Here is a 22,718-nt window from a genome sequence, read left to right on the forward strand (position 1 = left end):
CAGACTTCAATAGTTCAACAAAGAATAAAGCAAGGACACACTCTACTATCTCCACTCGACCTGAAAGAAAAAATGAATGAAAAACGTGTCATATAATAACATTTATTATATATTTTATTTTTCACTTATTCCAGATGTCATCGTAAAAAAAATAGAGGATGATCTAGCGTCCAACAGCATTTCTGGGATCCGGTTTTCTTCGCAGAACACTTTTTTTATACAACGCTGACGCCATATAATAAACGTTTTTGACATTACAGAGGTTCAATTGTCCTTCCTAAAACTTCATAGAACAGTTTAAACAAGGTTGGACAGAGGTAAAAAGGATGTTAAATGAATGATCGCCGTCACATTTACCCCTACAATCTACACTACAGTATACAAGGTGTACAATCTTCTACCCAGTCCCTTTTTCATCCAGATTTTTATAGACAGTCCAGAGATTCAAACTGCGAACCATCCAGTCACATGTCTATTTCTTTCTTTTCTTTTTCTGTTTTTTTTCTGGCCGTTTTTGCCTTTATTTGAAAGTTGACGGTGGAGATGGCAGTGTTTGAAAAAGACCTTTTGAGAAAGTACCGGCTGCTTTGACTGTGTGGAGTCTTTCAGTTTCATATTACCAGAAAAGAAACCTACAGAAACCAAGCGTGTCTCTTCTAGCTGAGTCATGTGAAGGCCGGGGAAATGACAGAGAGAGATGGGTGTGTCACAATTGGCTATAACCCCTATTGGTAGCTTTAGCAACAAAAATAAGTCAGAAAACAACATTTGTTGTTGCGTAAAGCGTGGATTCTTGAGGTTTTTAAGGCCAAGACCCAAATCTGACAGAATTTCCCCTTGTTTTTCCTGGCATGTGGGGAATGTTTGTCTCTCCATGCATAGCAAGACTTGGCCCATGGGGGACATCATGGAGAATGGCAGAGAATTCAAAATCCTGGTGCTGGCATCCAAGGAAGATAACAGAGCTGCACCCAAATACCTCCAGGTCATGATCCAGCCCTGCACCCCCAAACCTCCCTGCCATGGTCCAGATCTACTTGCCTACACGCTCCACCAGCAGCCACATGGCACAGCATAGCATAGCATAATATTCCCAGAAAATCCCATTGTGTGCTCTCACAGTCTCCCATGCCATCCTCCCAAATTCAGCTCCACTGAGCTGTACATCAATGTGACATGGAGTGGAGTTTTAGTCATATTTATCAGAAGCAGAGCTGCTCTGGAGGCAGAAATGATCTCACTGATTGAGTTAAACCAAAGAACCACAGCTTTTCTGGCTAAATAACGTTAGACTGAAGCCCAGTGAAAAAGACAAGAGGTAAGAGGAAGCTAATATTATGTCTTATATATACAGTCTTACTAATGTTACTAACTAAAAAATGCAGTCTAGCCTTACTAAGTTATCTAGGTGACCTTCCAAGTTCAAACTAGCCATACTAGCCTATATCTACAGTTAATCTAGTTAGCTTCTGACCTTCAACATCATGAATGCCATGGTCATGATCAAATGAATAAAAAAAAAGAAGTAATTTATACTTTTTATTTATATTTTAACCAGTGTTGGTTCTCATATTCAAGTTTGCCAGTTAGCTACCTGAAAAACTAAGGTTTAACACATGGACTTGAGTATCCCGGTTATGATCGGGTTTTTGAAGTATCCCGTTTTTGTGTTTGCACATGTAAACATCATATCCTGATTTCAGAAACCTAGATAAGCCCTTATCCCGGTTTTGAGAAACTTGATTATGCTAGCTGGAGCATAATCAAGGATACTGTTGCATGTATACATCTTATCCCGGTTTCTGACCGATGCCGACTACCTGCGCAGGCGTGTAAAAATCTACAATTGGAAAAAACGCTAAATTAGTAAATCTACAATGGAATATCATTAAATTGAAAAGAACGTGAGTGGCCTAGAGCTTAGAGGCTTTAAGGCGGACTCTTTTGCATAATGATGTGATGATTTTGTGACAAAAACCCACTGTCGTTCAGTTTCTAACACAGTTAGCCATTAGTTAGCAACTTACTTTATTAGGGCACATAAAAGCTTCAAAGGTGGGATGTTTAATGGTTTATTTTGTGAAATATGAGGCTTTTAACCAAAGCCCCATTCAGATTGTAATCACAATCAAAAATGCTAACTCACTCCCTCAAAACTGGACCACTCTATTACAAATGGACATGAAATTAACATATTTGAATTTTGAAATTGAGAAATTAATTACAATATTTTTTATAATATTCCTAAAGTGACCTTACTTTATGGTATTTTTTTAGCTGGTGTGGTATGACTATAATATTGCTATATATATTGCTTATAGTGTGTCTGTGGTATTCAATAGTGAGGTTATAGTGAAGTTATCATACTTTATGGTACTTTTTAAACTCCTATGGAATCACTATAATATTCCTATAGGGACCTAGAGTATGTCAGTGGTACTCTGGTGAAATAATAGTGACCTTATAGTACTTTATGGTAGTTTTTCCATATCTATATGGAATCACTATAATATTGCTATAATAGTCATATAGGGACTCAGAGTAGTCAGTGGTACTCAATAGTGAGTTTAAAGTGAATTTATCATACTTTATGGTACTTTTATCTCCCATGGTATCACTATAATATTCCTATAGTGACTTCTTGGTAATAACAGGCTGTATTATAGGACTACTATCATTCTCTACTATCACCAGACGCATTAAGCAACTTATAAATGCCTTTTTTCAAATCAATACCTGGTCTGATGCAGCAGTGGAAAGTCCGGGAACTTAAAACCCCATGCTGACTGACTCCTAACTACAGTATGTGGCTGCAGTAAATGAGAATTAAAACCAGGTTAATGATGGCTTGTTGGAGACGCATGGCGCTCCCTGGCCCGCCGGGGCGCTGTTCTGTTCTGCGGTGCGCAAACCTGCAGCAGGCCCTGTCTGTCTCTCTCCCTGTCTGTCTGTCTCTCTCCCTGTCTGTCTGTCTGTCTCTCTCCCTGTCTCTCTGTCTGTCTGTCTCTCTCTCTCCCTGTCTCTCTCTCTCTGTGTCTCTCTTTCTGTCTGGCTGTCTGTCTGTCTCTCCCTCGCTCTCTCCTTCTCTCTCACTAAACCCTTCCTGCTGAGATCGAGGCTGAAAAGGGAAAACGCAGCTTCTCCTTCAACCAAAATGCCACTGTACTGAGTAGAGAAAAAGCACGGCAGGGAAAGTAGGGAACTGATATTTCGTGAAGCGGCTTGTTTGAGGATGCAAAAAAAACATCCATCTAGCGAAAAGAAAAACACCACTACAACATTCCCAGAATATCCCTACAGGATCTCTGCGGGCTCATTAGTGAGTTTGTGGTGACCTTGTCGGACTTTATGGGTTTTTTACCTCGGGTATCTCTAGAATATTCCCATAATATTACCGTGGGGGCTTAATCTGCTGGGATCTACGTATGGTATCTTTCTAACATTTATTATAGGGTTACTATAGGTCTTTGTCGACAGGGATATGCCACTGGGGGAACGCTATTTTCCAAATCGCCTTCCAGAGCCAAGAGTGTGGGGTATTTTTATACCTGAACCCCCCTCCTCCTCTTCCTCCTCCTCTTCCTCCATATCTCTCTGTCAAATCGTCTCCAACAAATCGGAGGGATTTCCCCCCTCCCTTATAATCAAATATACCAAAGTGGAAATCTCCCAGTTCAGCCCCGTCTCAGCGGCCGAGCTGCATTTCACCCTGCGTTTCTGCACACACACACACACACACAACATGAAAAAAAAAAAGCCCTGACTGCGTGTCGTCCCTTAATGCTTCCATTTTACACACAAAAGCCACAAACCAGCAAGCCCAGACGACGCGCAGAATGTCATTTAGTGTTGTGGCCGTGCTGCCAGGCGTGCGTTTGACACACACCAGGTAATAAATGTGTCTCAATCCCCCCCGTCGAGGCAGAAACGCACATAAGACAGTGACTTTGGGAGGCACAACATGTAAAGAAGGGCTTTCTGTCGTTGCCTGGATGATTCAAGGCTCAAACCGCCTCCAGAAACATCTCAGGAGTGCAGGAGAGGTGCGCTTGGTGGCTCAGTTTTTGCGTGGCTGGGTGAACTTTATATCGAGCATATATTAACACTTTGTGGCCTGTTTTTTTTTTTTTTCTCTCTCCTCTAAGGCTGGAGGACTCCATTTTGAAGGGACCGGGTGTGCAGAGACTACAGCAACTCGTCTCAGGAAAGGAAACCCTCTGTTTTTCCGGGTAGCCCGCCCTGCAGCACATTTCACTGCTTTCAGACGTGGACGTTTCTGAATTATACTTTACATTTATTTCGTGTCCAGGGCGCATGTGTGGCTGCCAAGTGCGCGTCGTGCTGGTGAAGATGCCATTTGTTGGCACAAGTTTGGCATGTGACATGTCAGTGGTGATGGCAGCCCGGTTTAGGTTAATAATTGATGCTTATAATTAAGGGAGGGGGGCGGGGCGTTTTTGAAGTGCAGTCCGTGGTCGTCTGGTGCGTTTTGGTGGCTGACAGCTCAGAATTTTTTTTTCTTAATGTCTTTTTTTTTTTTTTTTGGGAGATTTACGGCCCCTTCTGTGCTCCATGCTGTGGACTGGCTGGGGAGGGAGGCAGTGGTGACGACTGGCAGTGCGCACAGACTGGCTTGCAAGGGGCAGGTCTGCTCTGCAGGCAGGAAACAGCCGTTTAATAGAGCAATAATCCATAGTGAGCAGAGTAACGGGGAATTAGAAAGTTGTAGTTTAAAACAAAACAAAGGGGGAGTGTCGCCGGAGCAGCCCAACACGGCGGTATTTCTATTCTAGGGGCCGCTGGACCAGGCGACAGCGCATGTAGAGAGGAGGAGGAGGAGGAGGAGGAGGAGGTGGTGGGGGGCGGGAGGTGGAGGGGAGGAGGGGGGAGTGTGTACGTTTCACAGGATCCAGGCCTAGTAGTATTGCCGCTGGGATTCTCCTCATCCGCTTTCAAAAAATCGGAAATTAGCGCATTTAAATGAAAAAATGAATGGGTTGAGGGTTATTTTTGCGGTGGCCGACACCGGAATGGTAAGATTCTTGCGGCGGATCCCGTGTCATTTGGCGTTTTATCCGTGATTTTGTTGTTTGATGCACATACATCTGTCGGAGGGAAGCCTGCGTGTGTGTGTGTGCGTGTGTGTGTTTGTGTGTGTGTGTGTGTGTAGGTGAACTTGGTGTGTGTCGTTTCTGCATGTTATGTGGCGTTCCTGTTTCTGTCTTGTGCACTACTGCAAGCCACGGATGACACACACACACACACACACACACACACACACACACTTATACACACATACACACTTACACACATACACACTTACACACACACACACTTACGCACACACACACATACAGCCGGGTCCATTTTAATCTCAATCAGGGGCATTCGTGATTTTTCGGCCCGGTGTTTTCATACCGGGTTAACCCCTCTGAGCGTCGCGCGGTTACATTGGTTTAATTTTAAGATGACGCGCTATAATATTCCTATAATAATCCCGCGGGGTTTTAGTGTGTCTGTGGTATCCGGTAGTGACTTTACAGGCTGCTGACCTTATCGTACCTGATGTCATTTCCATCACGATCTTATCCCTATAGGGCTTTATAGTTTTGCTGTGGTGTTTGCGCAGTATCCTTCTAAAATTTTATTACGGGATCACTATAGATCGGCGCATTCCTCGTTATTTAGCGGTGTGTTGTGCATACCCTGCATGTGTCTGTTTACCTTTTTATTTGGAGATATGGAGGCAGACCATCGTGTCTCTCAGCACTAGATGTTTAAATTATGTGAGCAATCAGTTGCCTTCCTCAGCCACTTTCAACTATATCTGATTACAAGCGGTTTGGGATAACTTTGGATATAGGCTACCAATTTTATAGCAAACTATTGAGTGAAAGACATGTTATCAGTGTCTATTATGAGAAAGAATCAAAGCAACCGTATAACTGAAAAATCAGCTAAACTATAAATCCCCATAGGAATATTATAAATAGGCTATTGTAAGTGTATTACTGGGATACTATACGAGATGAAATAGCAGTAAAATCTAATAGAATAACTATAAACTCACTATAGTGTACCACAGAGACACTATGAGTCCCTATATGGATATTATAGGAATATTATAGTGATTGTTCATTATGTTGTTTGTCTTAGGCATTTTGATGTTTATGATGACAGCAAACAACATTCAGTGTATTAAACGAAGCATGTTTTCTGTGTTTCCAGGGAGGAACCATGGCAGCATGAGCGGGCCTCACAAAGGGCCCAGCAGAGAGACTCCTCGCTCCAGCTGCCCTTTGACCTCCGGCCGCGACCTCTCCACCCTCTCCTCCTCCTCCAGACACCATGACCGCCGGACCGGCCTGAGCATGTCTGCCGCCGCCTCCTCCCTCAAACACACGTCCGTCTATGGGTTCACACAGAGGGACCACTCTTCCTCCTCCTCCTCCTCCTCCTATAGTCCGCTGAGGAGGCTGCAGCATCTCACCAGCATGGTGAGCCAGCCTGACCTGGTGCTGCCGGAGAGGGAGGAGAAGGAGCGAGTGAGGGACTGGGAGTGGGAGACGGGTAAGAGGGAGAGGGAGACGGAGAGGGAGTCCTGGACCGGTCGCACCACCAGGGATTACGCTCACACCCGGAATACAAGCAGGGAGAACAACTTTGGGAATTCCTCAGACGGTCAAAAACAATCCGCGGTCCAACCCGGAAGTAGAGACGTGCCAGCAGCAGCCAATCAGAGCGATCCTACTGCCTCGGAGAGAAAGACGGAGGGCGGTTTCTCGGGCCCGCCGAGCCCGGCCTTCTCTCTCGACAGCAACAGCCCCTTCGCCAACGGCTTCCTGCACTTCGAGTCCTCTTTGTTCGAGGACGACGACAACGACAACGACGAAGGGCGGGAGAGCGTGTCGCCCGCGGGAGACAAGCGCGAGAGGGCGGGGAGCGCTCTGCCGTCCGCTCCTGGGGTCTTAAATTCGGACTCCAAGAACCCGGCCGCGTCGTCAGCCAAGGTGGTCACCCGGTCCCAGCGCTCCGGTCAGCGCAGGAGGTACTGGGACGGGTCGGACGACGACTGGGACAGCGACGCCGAGCCCTTCCTGTTTGGGAATAGTCCCTCAAGAAATTCAATGGCAAGTTTTACTATTTCAAACAAGCTTGCCACAGGTTTTTCCACATTTCAGGCTTTTTCTGGCACACAACTCCCATTCATTTCCAGTTGGGATTACTACATTTTCATGCTATTTTGTGTTCCTGATCACATCCCTGTCAGAGGCACATCTAGTCTCGCAAGGCCAGACCCAGATCAGCCATTCTCCCTAAATCTCGTTGTGGGTCTGAGAAATACCTTCCCCTTTTTCTCGTAGTCAGTGCTTCCTGGTTGACCTGCGCTCGTATTTTCATTGGCTACACAGAATGTCATCAGCGACAAACTCAACTTCCCAGCGGGGAGAAGAAGAGTCCAGCTGAGTTTGTTATTAAAATGAAGATGGCAGATTTAGACGATGTCATGCCTCCAGTTTGTGCTGACAGATTACAGAGATGAAGCACAGGAAGTTAGTTCAAGGGAGAGATGTGTTAGCATATCTACGGAAAAAGCTTCTTTGCTCGATTCTGATTGGTCGTCCGTTTCCTTCGCTTTCTCCGCCCCTTTTTGTGTGAAATAGGGAGGGAGATTTAACAGGGTTTCTCGCCTGCGAATGAAACCCTGGTAGAGGCTGATGCACATCCGGCTTTCTCACTGGTGCAGACAGAGACAAAATAGGAGAATTTAAAACTAGGCTCGCACAAAACATTACTGCTCCACTTGGCCTCGATATCAAACTCTAATCTCATCTAAGCACTACTCTGTGTAATGTGGCCCTTTTTTATGTCAGTTGTTTCATACCTTTTAGAACATCACTCAAAACCATTTCTGAATCTTTAGGATCCACCAAGCAGCTCGTATTTCAGTAACATCTCAACTTCAGTATCTTCCTCAAATTTTTCCTACTTACTACCCAACATGATCGCCAATAAACTCCTCATAATAAGGCCGGAGCAACACGTTGGTCATGTGAAATTGTCTTCCTGTATGCAAGGCTTGCTTCACAAATATTTGTTGACTTACAAAACATTGCGCTTGTGGATCTTCTCTCACCAAGACTCCAGAGCCTCTAGCCAGCCTTAATGTGAGGAGTTTATTAGCAATTGTGTGGGGCAATTGGAAAAAACGTGCAACACATTTTCCTTGAACAAGCCAAACAGTTACAAAAGTTTCAATTTTATTGCATTTCGAGCTGCCTGGCGGAGAACCAGGGCATCCCGACGCTTTAGAAACAGTCTTCAAAATGGCCACATTACATACAATAGCATTTTAGATGGAATTTTAGATGACAAATATGAGAGAATACCACGTATGTATGCTTCAAGACAGTATTAAAGATACATAGACAACCTTTTAATGTTTTAACGTGGTGGTATGGTATGATACCCCGAACCATGCAGGGACGCACAATGGTGCGCAAGATATTTTCTTTCTGTGGATATAAATTAACTGTAGTAAATTTGTGTGGAGCAGTAATTCTGTGTGCAGGTCTACTTTAAAGAGTAACTAAACCCCAAACACAAATGTGTGGTGAAGCCTGACATCTAGGCTAATGGTGAAAAGTAGGGTACTGAACTGGCCTTCTGCTATTGGCTGGTCTTCGGTGCCAGGTGATGTCACCTTCTATAGAGTACAATAGGTGGTGACATCAGCTGGCACCAAAGACCAGCCAATAGCAGAAGGCCAGTTTTCACAAGGCTACTTTTCACCATTAGGTGAAATTTTGGATTTGGGGTTTAGGTAGTCTTTAAGAATCCTAAGCTTTAGTACTGACCTTGATTCAGTATTTAAATTAAAAAATACACTCTCAGATACTTTAACACTGAGCACGTTTACATGGATTGCAATATTCCGATATTAACCCGATTAAGACAATACTCTGAATAAGACACTGCCATGTAAACAGCATTTTCTGATTACCTTAACCCGAATAAGGTCATAGTCGGAGTAAGCAATAGTCGAATTGAGACATGTGGAGTATTCCGATCTTAGTCGCATTATTGAAGTGCATTGTAGACATGTAAACACCTTAATCGCACTGTACGCACTAATCGCACTAATCACACGTACGGCAATCCAACTGCTTGACGACGCACGCTCTAGCTTCCAGCGAGTGTTGCGCAACTTGTTTACAGGAGAAAAGACGACTGCCACCGGTAAAAAGAAGTCCCAACATTTTGTCCCGACCACGGTAGCAACATGACAGAAAGGGTTTCAGGTTAAATTCTGGAGGGAAACTCGGACGTAGGACGTAATGTGGGCGTGCGTCTTCAGGCATTAATCGGACTATGCTGTACCTTAATCGAAATATTGTCTTATTTAGAATAAATAATGTAAACGTAGTCACTGTAAAATATCATCAATCTGTCATGTTCAATGCTTTCCACGAGTTATTTTATGATCAAGCGTTGTAATTTACTTTCCCTCAATCTGCCTTGTCTACTTCTATTTCGGTTAGTGATTTCCTACATTTGCCTTTCGAGAACCCCCAGAGAGGGAGCATGAACTTGTTGCTTTCAGTCAAAGATGGGCATATGGGCATAGAAATACAGCTAGTTAGCCAACTAGTTTGTAAACATTCAAAACGCAGCCTGCCTTGTGGCTGCATTGCATTCTGGTCTATTGAGACTACTGTCTGGTCTCTCTGCCTCTTCTACGAACTACAAACTGTAGTTGAGCCAAAGAAATGCAGGAAATCACTGTAGGAAAAGTGAAGTAGAAAATATCCGTTCACAAAATAACTCCTGGAATGCACTGAACATCACAGACAGATACTATCTAAAGATGTAATGGTGTCCGAGGGTGGATTCTTCCATTACCCACAGTGCCGCGGCTTGTTTTTTTCTGCGGCTGGCTGAAAACGACCCTGCCGTGGTTACATCACAGCAGCAGTCCTGCTACATGCCAGTCATAACTCAGGCCCGATCGTATCCGCCGCTCGTCCACTCAACCTGCCGCTGAGAGCTGTTACTCATTTACACAGTGCAGCCAGGGAGGAGATACTTGGCTGGTGATCACAAATTGTGACATCATTATATTTTGATGTAAAAAACCTGAAAAATGTTAAGCTGCGAGCCGTTTGAAGAACACTGCCTACAAAAGATGAGCATTTTTGAGGATGTACAGTAGTCTTGAAATCTTGAATCATGAAATTCAGGCAACATTATTTTTCTTAAAATGGATATACAGCATTTTATTATTATTTTGGATTAAAGTCCTTCTTGTCTTTTGAAAAAGTTGTTATAGTGACATTTCAGTGTTGCCATGGCTCACACAGTAAGTATAACCTTGGGCACATCGAAGTAGCTTTTGGTTAAATAAAGTTAAGAACTATTATTGTACATAGACCCAAGGCTTATTGGCACTTGTATTTCTATGACTGTTGACATTTTAATGACTCGAGGTTTGGGCCTGTACTTGAGCTAGAGGCCTAGAGAGGTCAGTCGAGGTCAGTAAATCTGTTTGTAGTTGAACACATCCCCAGCAGCCTCCATTTGTTTTTGGGCTCACAGCCTCAGAATAGGCTTATGCTTCTTATGGATGATAATGATTTGCATCGATAAGATTATTCCTATGATTGTCGTTCAGGAATCTAATATTTCAGGATTCTTATTCTTGGAAGATTTTGGACACAACACCCCCATTAATTTCTAATGGATAGTCCTGTGTTCTGTTTTTTTTGTCTATTATTTCTTGCTTTTTGTGTGATTACATCCTTGGTTATACAATTCAATACAACATACATTTATTAATCCTTCTGGGAAGATAAATTTGAGGACCAGCAGGGTGTTCAAGACAGGCAGACACAAGCATGAAAACAGACACTATTAGATTATAACATTAGGAATTATGCAAAATGTCTATATTTATGTCTTTGCAAGTAGAGAAAATGTATATTTGCAATGTAAAGGGTCATTACAGGCCAGTGGACACAAACATGTTGGAATAAGGGAGACCACACTGTCAAAAGTCTCAGATGTTACAGATGTGCCGACAAATTTCTGTTTTTACCTTTTTTCTGTTTTTTTCTTTATTGGCATGTCTTCAACAGCAAAACAGCCCAAAGAAAAAGTTTCTGCCGCCTGTGAAGTTTTTAGAGGGAGAAGTCATATGGGCAAAGTTCAACCGAAGACCATGGTGGCCTTGTGAGGTGATCGTTGACCCTGAACAGGGAATCTACCACAGAATGAAAGGTGGGCCTGAAACATTACTCACTTGCTTGGATATTACTTGGAGTAATGTATTGTATATCGGTTGCTTTCACTTGTGTGATTTGTGTTTTGTTTTTTTTGTCTCCAATTTTCCATTTCTAAAAAAATGAGAAACATTCAGTGCATTTACTGAACGAAAGAAGAGTAAATAAACTAAATTAATTAAAAATAAAAATACCTAAAATCTATAGGAAAAATATTATATACATTTCCTAAATTATCTTATAATGTATGTATATTTATATTATGGTGGGTGTCTAGGCGTGACTAGTCCCAGAACAAACAAAAATGTCTAATTAGCTGTGTTCAACTATTCCATTTCTTGCATTATGCCAACTCCCTCTCTAGTGCTACTGCTAATTGTTGTTGGAATTTTACGTCATTGAGTACCATCTTGCTAGAAAAGTTTTCAAAACATGAAAGACAAAAATCAAACTAAAATAGATACACATTTAGAATAAGAATATACATTTCTCATATTGTTATCAATAACCTGATATATTGGTAACTTCAACCAGTGGATGTCCTATTGCGCTGATAACCCACTGCTTTTTGAAGCTATTTCAAGCACTTGCATCCCTTGACATTTAGTATGTATTTATGCACTAAAAGTGTTTGCCTGCTTTAAGATTTAGACTTATGTGGCTTGTGTGGAGTAAGTTGGGTCCTAGTGATTCAGCAGGCTGGGGCAAATGCCATGTAGTTGTGATGTAGTGGGTTTGACCTGGTTCTCCCATCTTTCCTGTCACTCAGATGCATGCTACAACCACTTATTTTCAGTTGACAGTCAATAAATCTGGGCATAAAACAACCACTCATGTTTAAAATCCTGACATTATTATGCATGTTCGATTATTTAAGTATTTTTGTAGAGATTTAGAGATTTTCCCTCCCTTTAGTGTTTCAAATCTCAATCCCTTTGGTATGCTGATGTACTTGTGTACTTCCTGTACAGCATGATGTGCCGTAAATGTTGCAGTGAGTTGCATTGGGTTGCAGGTTTATAAAAAGGCAGAGGGGCAGAGATCAGCCAAAACTGAGAGTGCCATTACACTTTAAAGTAATCTTTTTATTATTTCTTAATTATCTAAGGTGCTTGCATCCCATTACATCAAGGCTGATGTTTTCTTGTTGTTTTAGAGCCCAGTGACCGGCCTTGTCGACTCTACCATGTCAGGACCTTTGGGGAGCCAGTGGAGCTGGCCTGGGTGGAAGGGAAAGCCACTCACACTTTCCACGGAGGCTTTGAATTTGAACAGCTGCCCCTACTGCGCCGGAGGGGCAAGCAGAGGGACCAGAACTACAAATACACTGTAATTACTATTTTATGAATGATGTGTCACTACTTAAATCCCCTGTTAAAATGTTTGTCTAAAGCAAATGTTTTAATCTTTAGATTGCTCCATTGTTTTTATTGTATTATTTTGTATTGTTTGTTATTATTATTGTCATTACCACAGCTGGGTGGTAATATCATGTTTGATGATTGAAGGAATTTGTTACACGTGATGTGATTTGTTACACAAATTATTTTTTTTCTCTTTACAACAAAGACTTGTCAAGATCTATCCATTAATCACTTTAATTACCAGGATGGTGATTACCACCACCATCAAATTCTTTCTTCTATTAACTGTTGTGTAATATGTGTAATTATTGAGGAGTGTCTGTTTTTGTGCACTGCTGGCTCTCTTTATGTGCAAAACAAATTCACCACAAGGTTAATAAAGACCCATTCTCTTTTCCCACAGATTGCTAAGCGCTTTCAGGGCTCTTGGAAATCCAGTGTGACAGAGGCTGAATCCGTTCTCCCAGAGAGACCCAAAATGGCTTCCTCCATATCTTCCTCCATAGACGAGGCTTTCCATGACGGCTCCACACCAGAGAGAGAGAACAAGGCCCATCCAACTCTTCCTCCCTCCACTTCACCTGTCTTCACTCCCCCTGAAACGTGTCACATGACCAATGGGTCCATGTCATCCCTGATAACAACTCCGACAAAGCCAAGCACTTTAAGAAAGCCTCCTGGCAAGAAGAAACTGTGTAAATCATCAAAGGACATGAGCAGTAAAAACTCTAAAAATACATTTCGCGAAAGCCCAGATCAATCAGAGAGGGACACTGGAGAGTGCCCATATTCTGACCTTGACTCAGTCCCTAAGATTTTATGTCCTAAAGCACTTGAACGTCAGTCCAAACTGGTCCCGACTCTACCTTCCGTTACAGTTGTCAAAGAGGTGAAGAAACAGCCAGAGATTCAGAGTGGGCTGTGGTTCAGCAAAGCAGGCAAAGACAGACGACCTAAAACGACCAGTCCAATATCAGACCGCACTCTCTTTAGTAAGGTGCCCTGTAAGAAAAAGACCTCATCTGTTGTCAGTAAAAAGACCCTGGTTACTAGTGTCACCTCCAATGTGACTGGTGGGCCCACTGACCAATCAGGATGGTCAGACAAGCATAAGATCCCGGTATGCGCTGAAACTGACATTCCCTCTGACCAATCAGGACATCTGAAGGGTAAAAACACCCAGGTTGTTAGTATGCCTTCTGCTACGACTGGCAGGTCCATTGACCAATCAGGATCGTCAGACAAGCATAAGACCCCTGTCTCTGTTGAGACTGATGTGCCCTCTGACCAATCTGGATATTCAAAGGGTAAAAAGACTCCAGTCAATAATATAACTGTCAATGTGACTGGCATGCCCTCTGACCAGTTAGGCAGTTCAGATGTTAAAACGGCCCCAGTACCCAGTGTGACGGTCAGTTTCAGTGACCAATCCAGATTGTCCGAGGGTAAAAAGAACCTGGTTTTCAGTCAAACTATTGAACATTCTGACATATTGGCCAATAAAAAGGCCCATGTAATTGGCATGATTTCTGACCAAGCAGAAAAAACAGAGAGTAAAAAGACCCCAGTTTCCAGTTTAAATGTCAGCACTACTGACCCATCAGGAAGGCTAGGGAAGCAAAAAACCCGGGTCTCTAATGCATCTGCCATGCCCATTATCAAATCAGGACGTAAGGACATGAAGGGTAAGAAGACCCCGAAGTCCAGTATAATCGTCAGTCCCACTGACCAACTATGGACAAAGCATGGAAAGACACCAGACACTAATGTGACTGGTGTGTCCTCCAAACAGTCAGACTGGCCAGAAGGTGTGACTGGTGTGTCCTTAAAGCAGGTAGTTAGTTCAGAATCCAAAAAGGCCTCAGTTACAAGGTCAACCGCTAGTTGTGTGACTGGTATGCCTTGTCACCAATCGGAATCATTAGAAGGGAAAACTATCCCGGCCTCCAGTGTGACAAGTATGGCCACTGATGAGTTAAGTAGCCCAGAAGTCAAAAAGATGCCAGTCACAAATGTAAGCCCTAGTAGTGAGACTTGTTTGTCTTCTAACCAATCAGGATGGTCAGAAGGTGAAAAGTCCCCAGCCTTCAATGTGACAAGCATGTCCTCTGACCAATTAGGCAGCTCAGAACTTAAAAATACTCCTATCACCAGTGCAGCTTATAATGTGACTTCTCTGCCCTCTGACCAGCATGGGAATTCTGCTTCTAGGAGTCCTCCTTTATCCTCCGTGTCTGTAGGTCCATCGTCTGACAAATCAAAGAACATTGTAGATGAATCAAAGCAGGTTCCAGATGAAGCACTTAAAGTTCTAGGTGAGCAGCCTGCCCACCTTCCTGCCAGCAATCGGCTGATGACCAGAGCCCTGAAGGCCATGCGGGAGGCTGAACAGAAAAGGCGTGAAAAAGCCAAGCAGAAAAAGGACCAGGCGTGCCACTCCACACACAACTCCACTTGGAAGCCAGAGAACAAACCGGGCTTTTGCACTAAAATGAAATCTCTCAAGTCTGATTATGATGATGATGGTGATCAGGACACAACTTTTTCCAGCTGTAACACTCCCCCCTTTTCTTCAATTTTTTCTGATTCAAATGACTTTGAAGCTGACGTCAAGAGCGAGGATGAAGACTTCTCAATATCCACAACTCCGCCAATGGACTTCATACCCCTGACTTCTAGAGTAAAGGCAAAGAAAGAAAATCTTTCCTCTGACATATCCTCCTCATCCTCATCACCCTTTTCTTTTATGAATAACCTCAAAGACCTGGAGGAGATATCCTTCCAGTCCCTGACAAATGAGAGCGACGGTAAACCCATCTCATTCAAACCAGACACAAACTACAAGTTCAGTACTTTTCTCATGCTGCTGAAGGACTTGCATGACACTAGAGAGCGAGAGGGGGCTCCCTTAGAGCTGGAGATTGGGCCACCAAGTGCACATGTCAAGGAGGAGCCGTTAGTGATGCCCACCTTGCCTGTGAAAGCTTCAACCACAGGTCAAGTTCAAGTTGAACACGTCAATGATAAGTCTAAACCTAAGTCAAGTCCAAACAAAGAAATCACACACATTGAAAACAGCGCAGGTCAGCCCACCAAAAGGATCTGTAACAGAAGGAGCAGCTCCTCTGGGGGGAGGAAGAAAGCCAACAGCAAAGTGCCTTGTCGTCCAGCCAGGTCAGGACCTGGCTACCCTGGCTACCCAGCAATGGGTTCCTCGCCAGTAACGGAGTCCTCATCGGGTGTGCAGGCCAGCACCTGGGAGAGTCTTGTCCAGGATGGAGGTAGTGAAGGCGGAGTGGGGGAGGAGGAGAGATGGAGCAGAGCAAAGGAGAAACTACAGAACATGGTGCCTTTGGAGCAGAGGGGCTCCGACGCCGCTCTGTCCTGTCAGCCAAAGACGGGTCTGGAACAGCCAAATGGCCTTGTCGCAGACTGCACTGAGATGAACATAAGCTCAACGCACAACACTGGAGGAGGCCAGGAGGCTCCCATGGGTAAGATCAGTCTAGGTTAGTGTCTGGCTAATAAATTCAAGCCCAGCCTGACCCAAACCCCAAACATTTCTCCCCGAACCTGAATGGAGATTAGCCTCGCAAGCCAGACAAAATTCACAAGTTGATCACACTGTATGACACGTCTGGCCATGCGGCAACACCTTGGGGAAGCCAAATGTGTCTTGCACTGTGATCAACTTGTGAGACTCGTCTAGCTTGCGAGGCTAAACGGAAACCAAGGACCAATAGCTTTTTGTGAGTGTGAACTTGACTTTAAGTGTGCGTACACCAAGCCTGTGGGGAGCAATTTAGTCAATCTCTGGAGCACTTACTCCTTTAGTTTGGTTCGTTTACATTTAGCTAGTTTTTGTTCTTAACTGAACACTAGAATTAGATTTGTTTGTAATATTTCACATACTGTAAACAACATAGCAATGAAAACAACTACAGTGTCTTTTGTCACATGTCTGTTTCAGCACATAAACGAATAAGAAAACCAAGCAAAAGGCTGATCGAATGGACTGAAGAGTACGATCAGATTTTCTCCACAAGGAAGAAACCCAAAAAGCCTGTCCAGTCAATTGAAAAGGTAAAAAATATTATGCAAATTAAAATCTAATGTAATTATGTAAACACATGTTGTGTTATATATGTGTAATGCTATTGTATTAGGGATCCATCAATACTGATTCTGAATGCTAACATTTAAGTATTCTCTAACATCAAGCACTGATCCAAGCCATTACATTTACTAGACAGCAAAGACTTTGGACCAAAATGATTGAGATATAATTGAGTTTTCTCCATTAGAGAGACCAAGGACCCTGTGTTTAAAAAAGGCAGAAAAGCTTTTTGACATTATGTGGCGCTTTGTGGGAAATGCTACCATTGGGAAAATTCTCTGATACTGAATTTTATCCTGGTTTTGGTCCAATACCTGATACAAGTATCAGTATCGTGGCATCCGTACATGGCGTTTGTATCACTGACTGACAATGAACTCTCCCCATTTATTTTCTTAGGCTACTCCAACCATCAACCCCAAGTCCGATCCACCGCTATTGGACAAGAATGCAGATGACCAACCCCCCTTGAACTTAGTTCCTGAAATCCAGACACCACCCCCTGAGGAAGTCGCTTTAACAACACCCTCAGAACTACAAATTCCCAGTACTGAAAACTCATCTTCCCAAGATGCACCGGTACTTTCCATCGACACACTAACCCCTCCCCCTGAAGCTGAACCTTCCCTGTCAACAGAAGCCCACATCAAAGACAATGGTGAGGCACTACTTGCATATCTTTTTTTGAAACTAACCGCATTCACACACATGTATGCTGCACAAGAAGTCTATCCTCTATCTGTTAGTCAAAAAAATCTCTAAGAAAATCTCTTTCTGGTTAGGTATTTTAAGGCTTTTACAATGGTGATACTACAGTGCTATTGCAGTCATAGACCATTTAGTGTTCCATCTAGTGTTTATATTATATGTATTTTGCACGTGTCCTACAGCATCCACTGCAGTTTGTACTTTCTCAAAAGATCTTAAGTAGATTTCAATTGGCATGTTCAAACACAAAACTGGAACTGGAGTCTTTCCAGTTACTCATTACTAGACTGCTCCCCACAGCTTCTGACAGCAAGAGAACAAAATTTGCATTTTATTAAAATATGTCTCGGGGGCAGAGTGCCAGTAGAATAGAAATGTACTACTGAATGTAGCACATGCAGTACATTTTTAGATTTTCTAAGATACATCTGTATATACATCTGTATATTTCCAACTGTTCCTAATATAATTGATGATTGATTGATTGATTGACATTTCTAATAATTATTGTTATTATTATTAATAGCCTAGAAATATGATGAGATAAAAAGATAAGATAAAATCATATAAATCAACCAATCAGGTTGCTTGGTTGAAACTGCCTGTTGTGTAAAGGCTCATGTGAATTGGTTGCTAAGCTAACAAGTGAGAACAAGGATTATACAACAGTTCGTTCTGGCTGAGTAATTTGATTGGACAAGAGGCATTCCATGAGTGCTGATATACAGACAGCACTGGGACTTTTTACTCTATGTATCACTCCACTTCACAGGCGTTCTAATATAACCTTGATTAGGCTATACAAAACTCTTAACTTCATTCGCACCTAGTAGCGACAGCGCAAATATGGATACGTTTGACCTTAATTATGAACGGTCGTCAGAGGAGGACGATTGGGAAGAAAGTAAGCTGAATTTGTCTGTGCTAACCTCAAAGTAGCTAGCTTGCCTGCAGTCGGGAAACAGTTAACCTGTTGCTTGGCAACACTTGCTAGTGGAATCCTGAGGGAACTGTTTTTGTTGGCGGAGACGAATAAAAGACAAAAATCATCTGTTGTCTCAAATTACCATTACTTGATAATTAGCTTTGTTTGTAGAACTGTTGTATAAAAGCAATTATTCTTAGTTTTTGTTTAAACCTCCTTATAATGCGAGGTTGGGGGTTCACTAGACGTTTCTATTGGATCTTTGCTCTAGTTAGCTAGCATACTCGTCTCTACTGCAAAAATGTCAGTTCATTGTTGTCAATTACAGGATACTGTACCTCAAGGGGGGAGTCAGGTGGGGCCAGAATCCTGCCAATATTGTTGCAATACCTACTGGTTGCAGATAGAGGATGATGAAGGTCACAGATGACTTCATACCCCTTTACATTTCACATCATCCTGATCGGGACATTGTGTTCCATTCACAGGAAATGCTCCTCTGCTGGAAAGGAAGAGGAAGAGAAAACCCACTCAGAAGATCCTGGAGTACTGTCTGGAAGCCGAGGCCTCGGCAGGCCCCAAGAAGAAGGTACGAAATGGACATGGGATGAAGAAGGGTGTTTTTGTGTGTGTGCGTGCAAGTGTATTTATATGAAGTTTGAGTGCATCTATGGTACAGTATGTCCACTTCAATATACCTGTGTGTCAGTGTGATGTGTCTGTGCACAGATGCATGTTTTCAAACTTTTGTAACTATACTGTTTGTTGTTTTGTATTTTGAGTAGATTTTGACTGGGTTTCTCTTTGCTACAGGTCAAGTCACTGAAGAACAACGTAGCAAATCCTGCTCTTCCTTCAGGTCAGCCAATATGGAAGATTATTTGCTGTTTGAAATATTCTAGTGCAATTTATAATGATTATAGAATGTGTTATTGTGCATGCCATTCTCGTAAGTAGCTTCTCCTACACAGTAAGTAATGTCAGTTTATTTAATTGTGTTCACTCTTAAAATTGTATTTGTCTTAAAACGTGAAAATTAATTCCACTTATTTCCAGAATGTTTGGAAAGTGGAATATCTTGAAATAAAGCAAATCACACCGCTTGTTTCAAGATAATGTATCTTGATTAAAGAAAATTCTTAAGACAAGTCAAATTTGGAGACACATGAGATTACTGCACACCATTGGTAGTTTTCATTACTTGAAAAATGAGATTTTAAGACCGAATACAAAATTAATTAAAGATTTTTTTGCAGTGTATGAATTTAGTTCTCTAGAGTCAAGTTATAACTGTGATAACTGGTGCTAACATGGCTGCCTTACACTCAGGTGCCGGAGTGGCATCTTTAAAATCAAAGAGCAAGCAACCGACGGCGTCCACCTCCACACCTGCGACCCCAGAGGTTTCCACCTCTGTACCCGCGCCCTCCGTCCAAACCCCACCCACACCCACCCCCACCCCCACCCCCACCCCCAGCACCCCCGCCCCCTCTACTCCTGCACCATGCCCACCCGAGCCTAGCCCTGAAGAGAGCGTGTCGGACAACGTCACTACTCCACAAGAAGAGGACACAAAGGAGGAGGAGGTCAGAAAGGACACAGTGGAGTCAGAGGTCAGCCATCTTTACTTTCCTAACTTGGATTTGTTGTGTGTTTTTTCTCCTGTTCACATTTGGAACTGTTACTTACTTCAAAATGACATGGTGAACTGGTGATTGCACGTACCGGTGTTTCACCAAACCCTGAATAGACTCCAAAGGCAAGAAGTAACACAAGGAGTTCATCAGGATTTAAAAAAACTCTACTCATGGGTAGGGAAGAAGCTAGAGCCGGTGAAAAGACAAAGGAAAGTTGTACTTCTATGGTTGAAAGCAAAAGAATCCAAGTCCAGGCACAACTGAGTTTTTATAACAAAAGCCTTTATTTAGAGGGCAAGTTTTTATAACAAAAGCCTTTATTTAGAGGGCAGAGAAAATATAAAAAGAATGAAGAAAGAAAAGCCAACACTTATAATGTCCTTTTGTCTTTTAATTAAGAGAAAATATACTATAAAAACACCAACGTGTTTCGGCGTTACACCTTCCTCAGAGTTCCTCAGACACTTGTGTTTGTCCTCTGGACTTCTTGTGCTTCCAATCATAGAAGTACAACTTTCCTTTGTCTTTTCACCTGAATAGATTGGTTGAACCAATGTGCTTAGGGGAGCTCTTATATACGTAAACGTTTCATTTTTAGGTCACATTGTCGAAATGCGACTCTGAAGGTCAGCCACCTTTGGTTCCTGAGTTAGCTGACCACCAAAATCTTACATTGTACACAATTATTATGATGAGACTTTTGAGGTAGTACATATTACATGGGTACCTGTACCTGCACAAAAGCCATGACACCCAAGAGGAAATTCTTAACAGTTAATGTGGGTCCTTGGGTGATGCCTGCTTCGTTCAAGCATCTCACACCTGGCATCATCACCATCCTGTCCACAATCACTCTGAAGATCTCACTCAGGTATCACTGCTCTCAGTTAAGTATATGTAATAAAGTAAATGATGCCTTTTCCTCGAGGACTTTATTTGCGTACAATTTTGATGTACTTGAAACAAACCTGTTACAATATGGTAACAGGTAGAATTTGAAAATACTTGGTGGTTAATTTTACCCTAATAGGTTTCCAGATGGACTGGGTTGTCCACAGTGTAATGGTTACCAGTAAGTTCCTAGAAAGGAAAGTATTTGAAAGTCAATTTATTAGTTTTATGTAATTGACTCCTTGTCTGACCCTATCTGAATTGGCCTGATGCAGTAAAGCCCACCCATCTCTGCTAAGAATTGCTTGCAATTGCTATTTGACCCAGGTTTGACGTGTTCTATTTATTTATCATAGGAAACTTTGTTCTTTCACTCTGCTACATTTTGAAACAAATATCCTATTGTTTTGCTGTAGGACACTGTAATTCTCCTTTACCACACTGTACTCTTGTCTCCTCAGGGTGACCCGTCCAGCCTGGATAACAGCTTCTCTTCTCTGAAGGAAGACTCGTCACTGTGCGACGACCCGCTCTTACCCACCAGGAAGATCATAGGGGACCGAGGAGGCCCCGCCTCCATGAAGGAGAATATATGTCAGGTGAGTCGGACTTGACTTGTCCGAGGGCTGGATCTTCATCAGTGCTATATTTTTTGTAAGTTCAGAAGCTTCTTGAGAACTTCCTAACTTTCTTCTATAAATCTTATTTTGTAGAAGAAATTGCAAGTTTTATCTTAGCAATGATGAAGGTAGCTTAGTAGAAGGTTTGTGAACTCGGTCTGTAGTGGCTCAGAGGGCTGAGACGCTGGTGACGATGTGGGTTCGAACCCAACTCACAGCCTTTCTTAGTAGGTGCTTGGGAGCAGATCTGTAAGAGCCGGGATCTGTGTGTGTTGGTTGGTTGGTTGGTTTTGTTTGTGTGGAATGCTTCTTGCAATGCGCAGTGCCTAAGGAAGTCACACAAGCATGAGTGAGCTCTAGGTTGGTGCACAGAACATTTGCATACTAGGAAGTAACTGGAACTGTAGTGGTAGTCAATGCATGAAAATACACATCCTCCACCCCATAGCACACTCGTTTTTCCCTGATATTTTGCACTTATTACATCCGCCTCACCTGCGTCTGTGTGTTTGTCCGTCCATCCGTCTGTTAGCAGGATATCTCAAAAAGTTGGGCACGGATTTGCACAAAACTGGTATGAAGTTTGGTTATGGGCCAAGGAAGAACTGATTAACTTTTCATGTCTATTGGCCAAAAGGGGGCGAAAAAAAATGTCCTCTACTGAGCACATTTTGTAGTTCCTCTTTTGAATGACATTTTTGGGGCTCCACTGGGGCCCCCAGTTGGTGGACGTTTTGATACAGAGTGCGTTACACTGCTATGAGTGCATACATTTTTAGCATGTGGGAATCAGACTCCTAACCCTGGTCATGTTGCTGCAATGCTTTAACCATAGAGCTACACAGGACCACATTTTACAGCTACTCTGAACCTTTATTATTACATTACGTCTTTTTACAGCAGGTTGTGATTTTGTCCTAGGTGTGTGAGAAGACGGGGGAGCTGCTGCTGTGTGAGGGTCACTGCTGCGGGGCCTTCCACCTGCCCTGCATCTCTCTGGCCGAGGCTCCTAAAGGGAAGTTCATCTGCCCTGAGTGCAAATCGGGTACGTCTGTTAAAGAACCTAAACCTGGAAAAAAAAAAAGTCTGTCTGCAGTGGCTGCTGTTGGATCCAGTACTAATGCAGGACAGATGCAGGGTTGGGGTACTTCTGCAAAGTCTACCACTGTATGCAACT

General features: G+C 42.9%; 1 protein-coding gene across 1 annotated transcript in view; it reads left to right on the forward strand.

The window, feature by feature from the left end:
* The first annotated feature begins 4,207 nt into the window (after positions 1-4,207).
* The window catches only part of nsd1b (nuclear receptor binding SET domain protein 1b), a 30,925-nt gene continuing 12,414 nt past the window's right edge, over positions 4,208-22,718 (forward strand). The window contains exons 1-14 of the mRNA XM_078286693.1: positions 4,208-4,229; positions 6,229-7,132; positions 11,117-11,277; positions 12,436-12,608; positions 13,047-14,088; positions 14,311-14,451; positions 14,884-16,137; positions 16,614-16,726; positions 17,160-17,418; positions 18,882-18,982; positions 19,207-19,252; positions 19,723-20,006; positions 21,383-21,520; positions 22,463-22,586. Of these exons, the coding sequence (XP_078142819.1) occupies positions 6,246-7,132; positions 11,117-11,277; positions 12,436-12,608; positions 13,047-14,088; positions 14,311-14,451; positions 14,884-16,137; positions 16,614-16,726; positions 17,160-17,418; positions 18,882-18,982; positions 19,207-19,252; positions 19,723-20,006; positions 21,383-21,520; positions 22,463-22,586 (4,723 nt within the window). The 5' untranslated portion in view covers positions 4,208-4,229; positions 6,229-6,245. The remainder of the gene's footprint in view (positions 4,230-6,228; positions 7,133-11,116; positions 11,278-12,435; positions 12,609-13,046; positions 14,089-14,310; positions 14,452-14,883; positions 16,138-16,613; positions 16,727-17,159; positions 17,419-18,881; positions 18,983-19,206; positions 19,253-19,722; positions 20,007-21,382; positions 21,521-22,462; positions 22,587-22,718) is intronic.

The sequence above is a fragment of the Centroberyx gerrardi genome, chromosome 11 (genome assembly GCF_048128805.1).
Source record: "Centroberyx gerrardi isolate f3 chromosome 11, fCenGer3.hap1.cur.20231027, whole genome shotgun sequence".
NCBI classification, from domain to species: Eukaryota; Metazoa; Chordata; class Actinopteri; order Beryciformes; family Berycidae; genus Centroberyx; species Centroberyx gerrardi.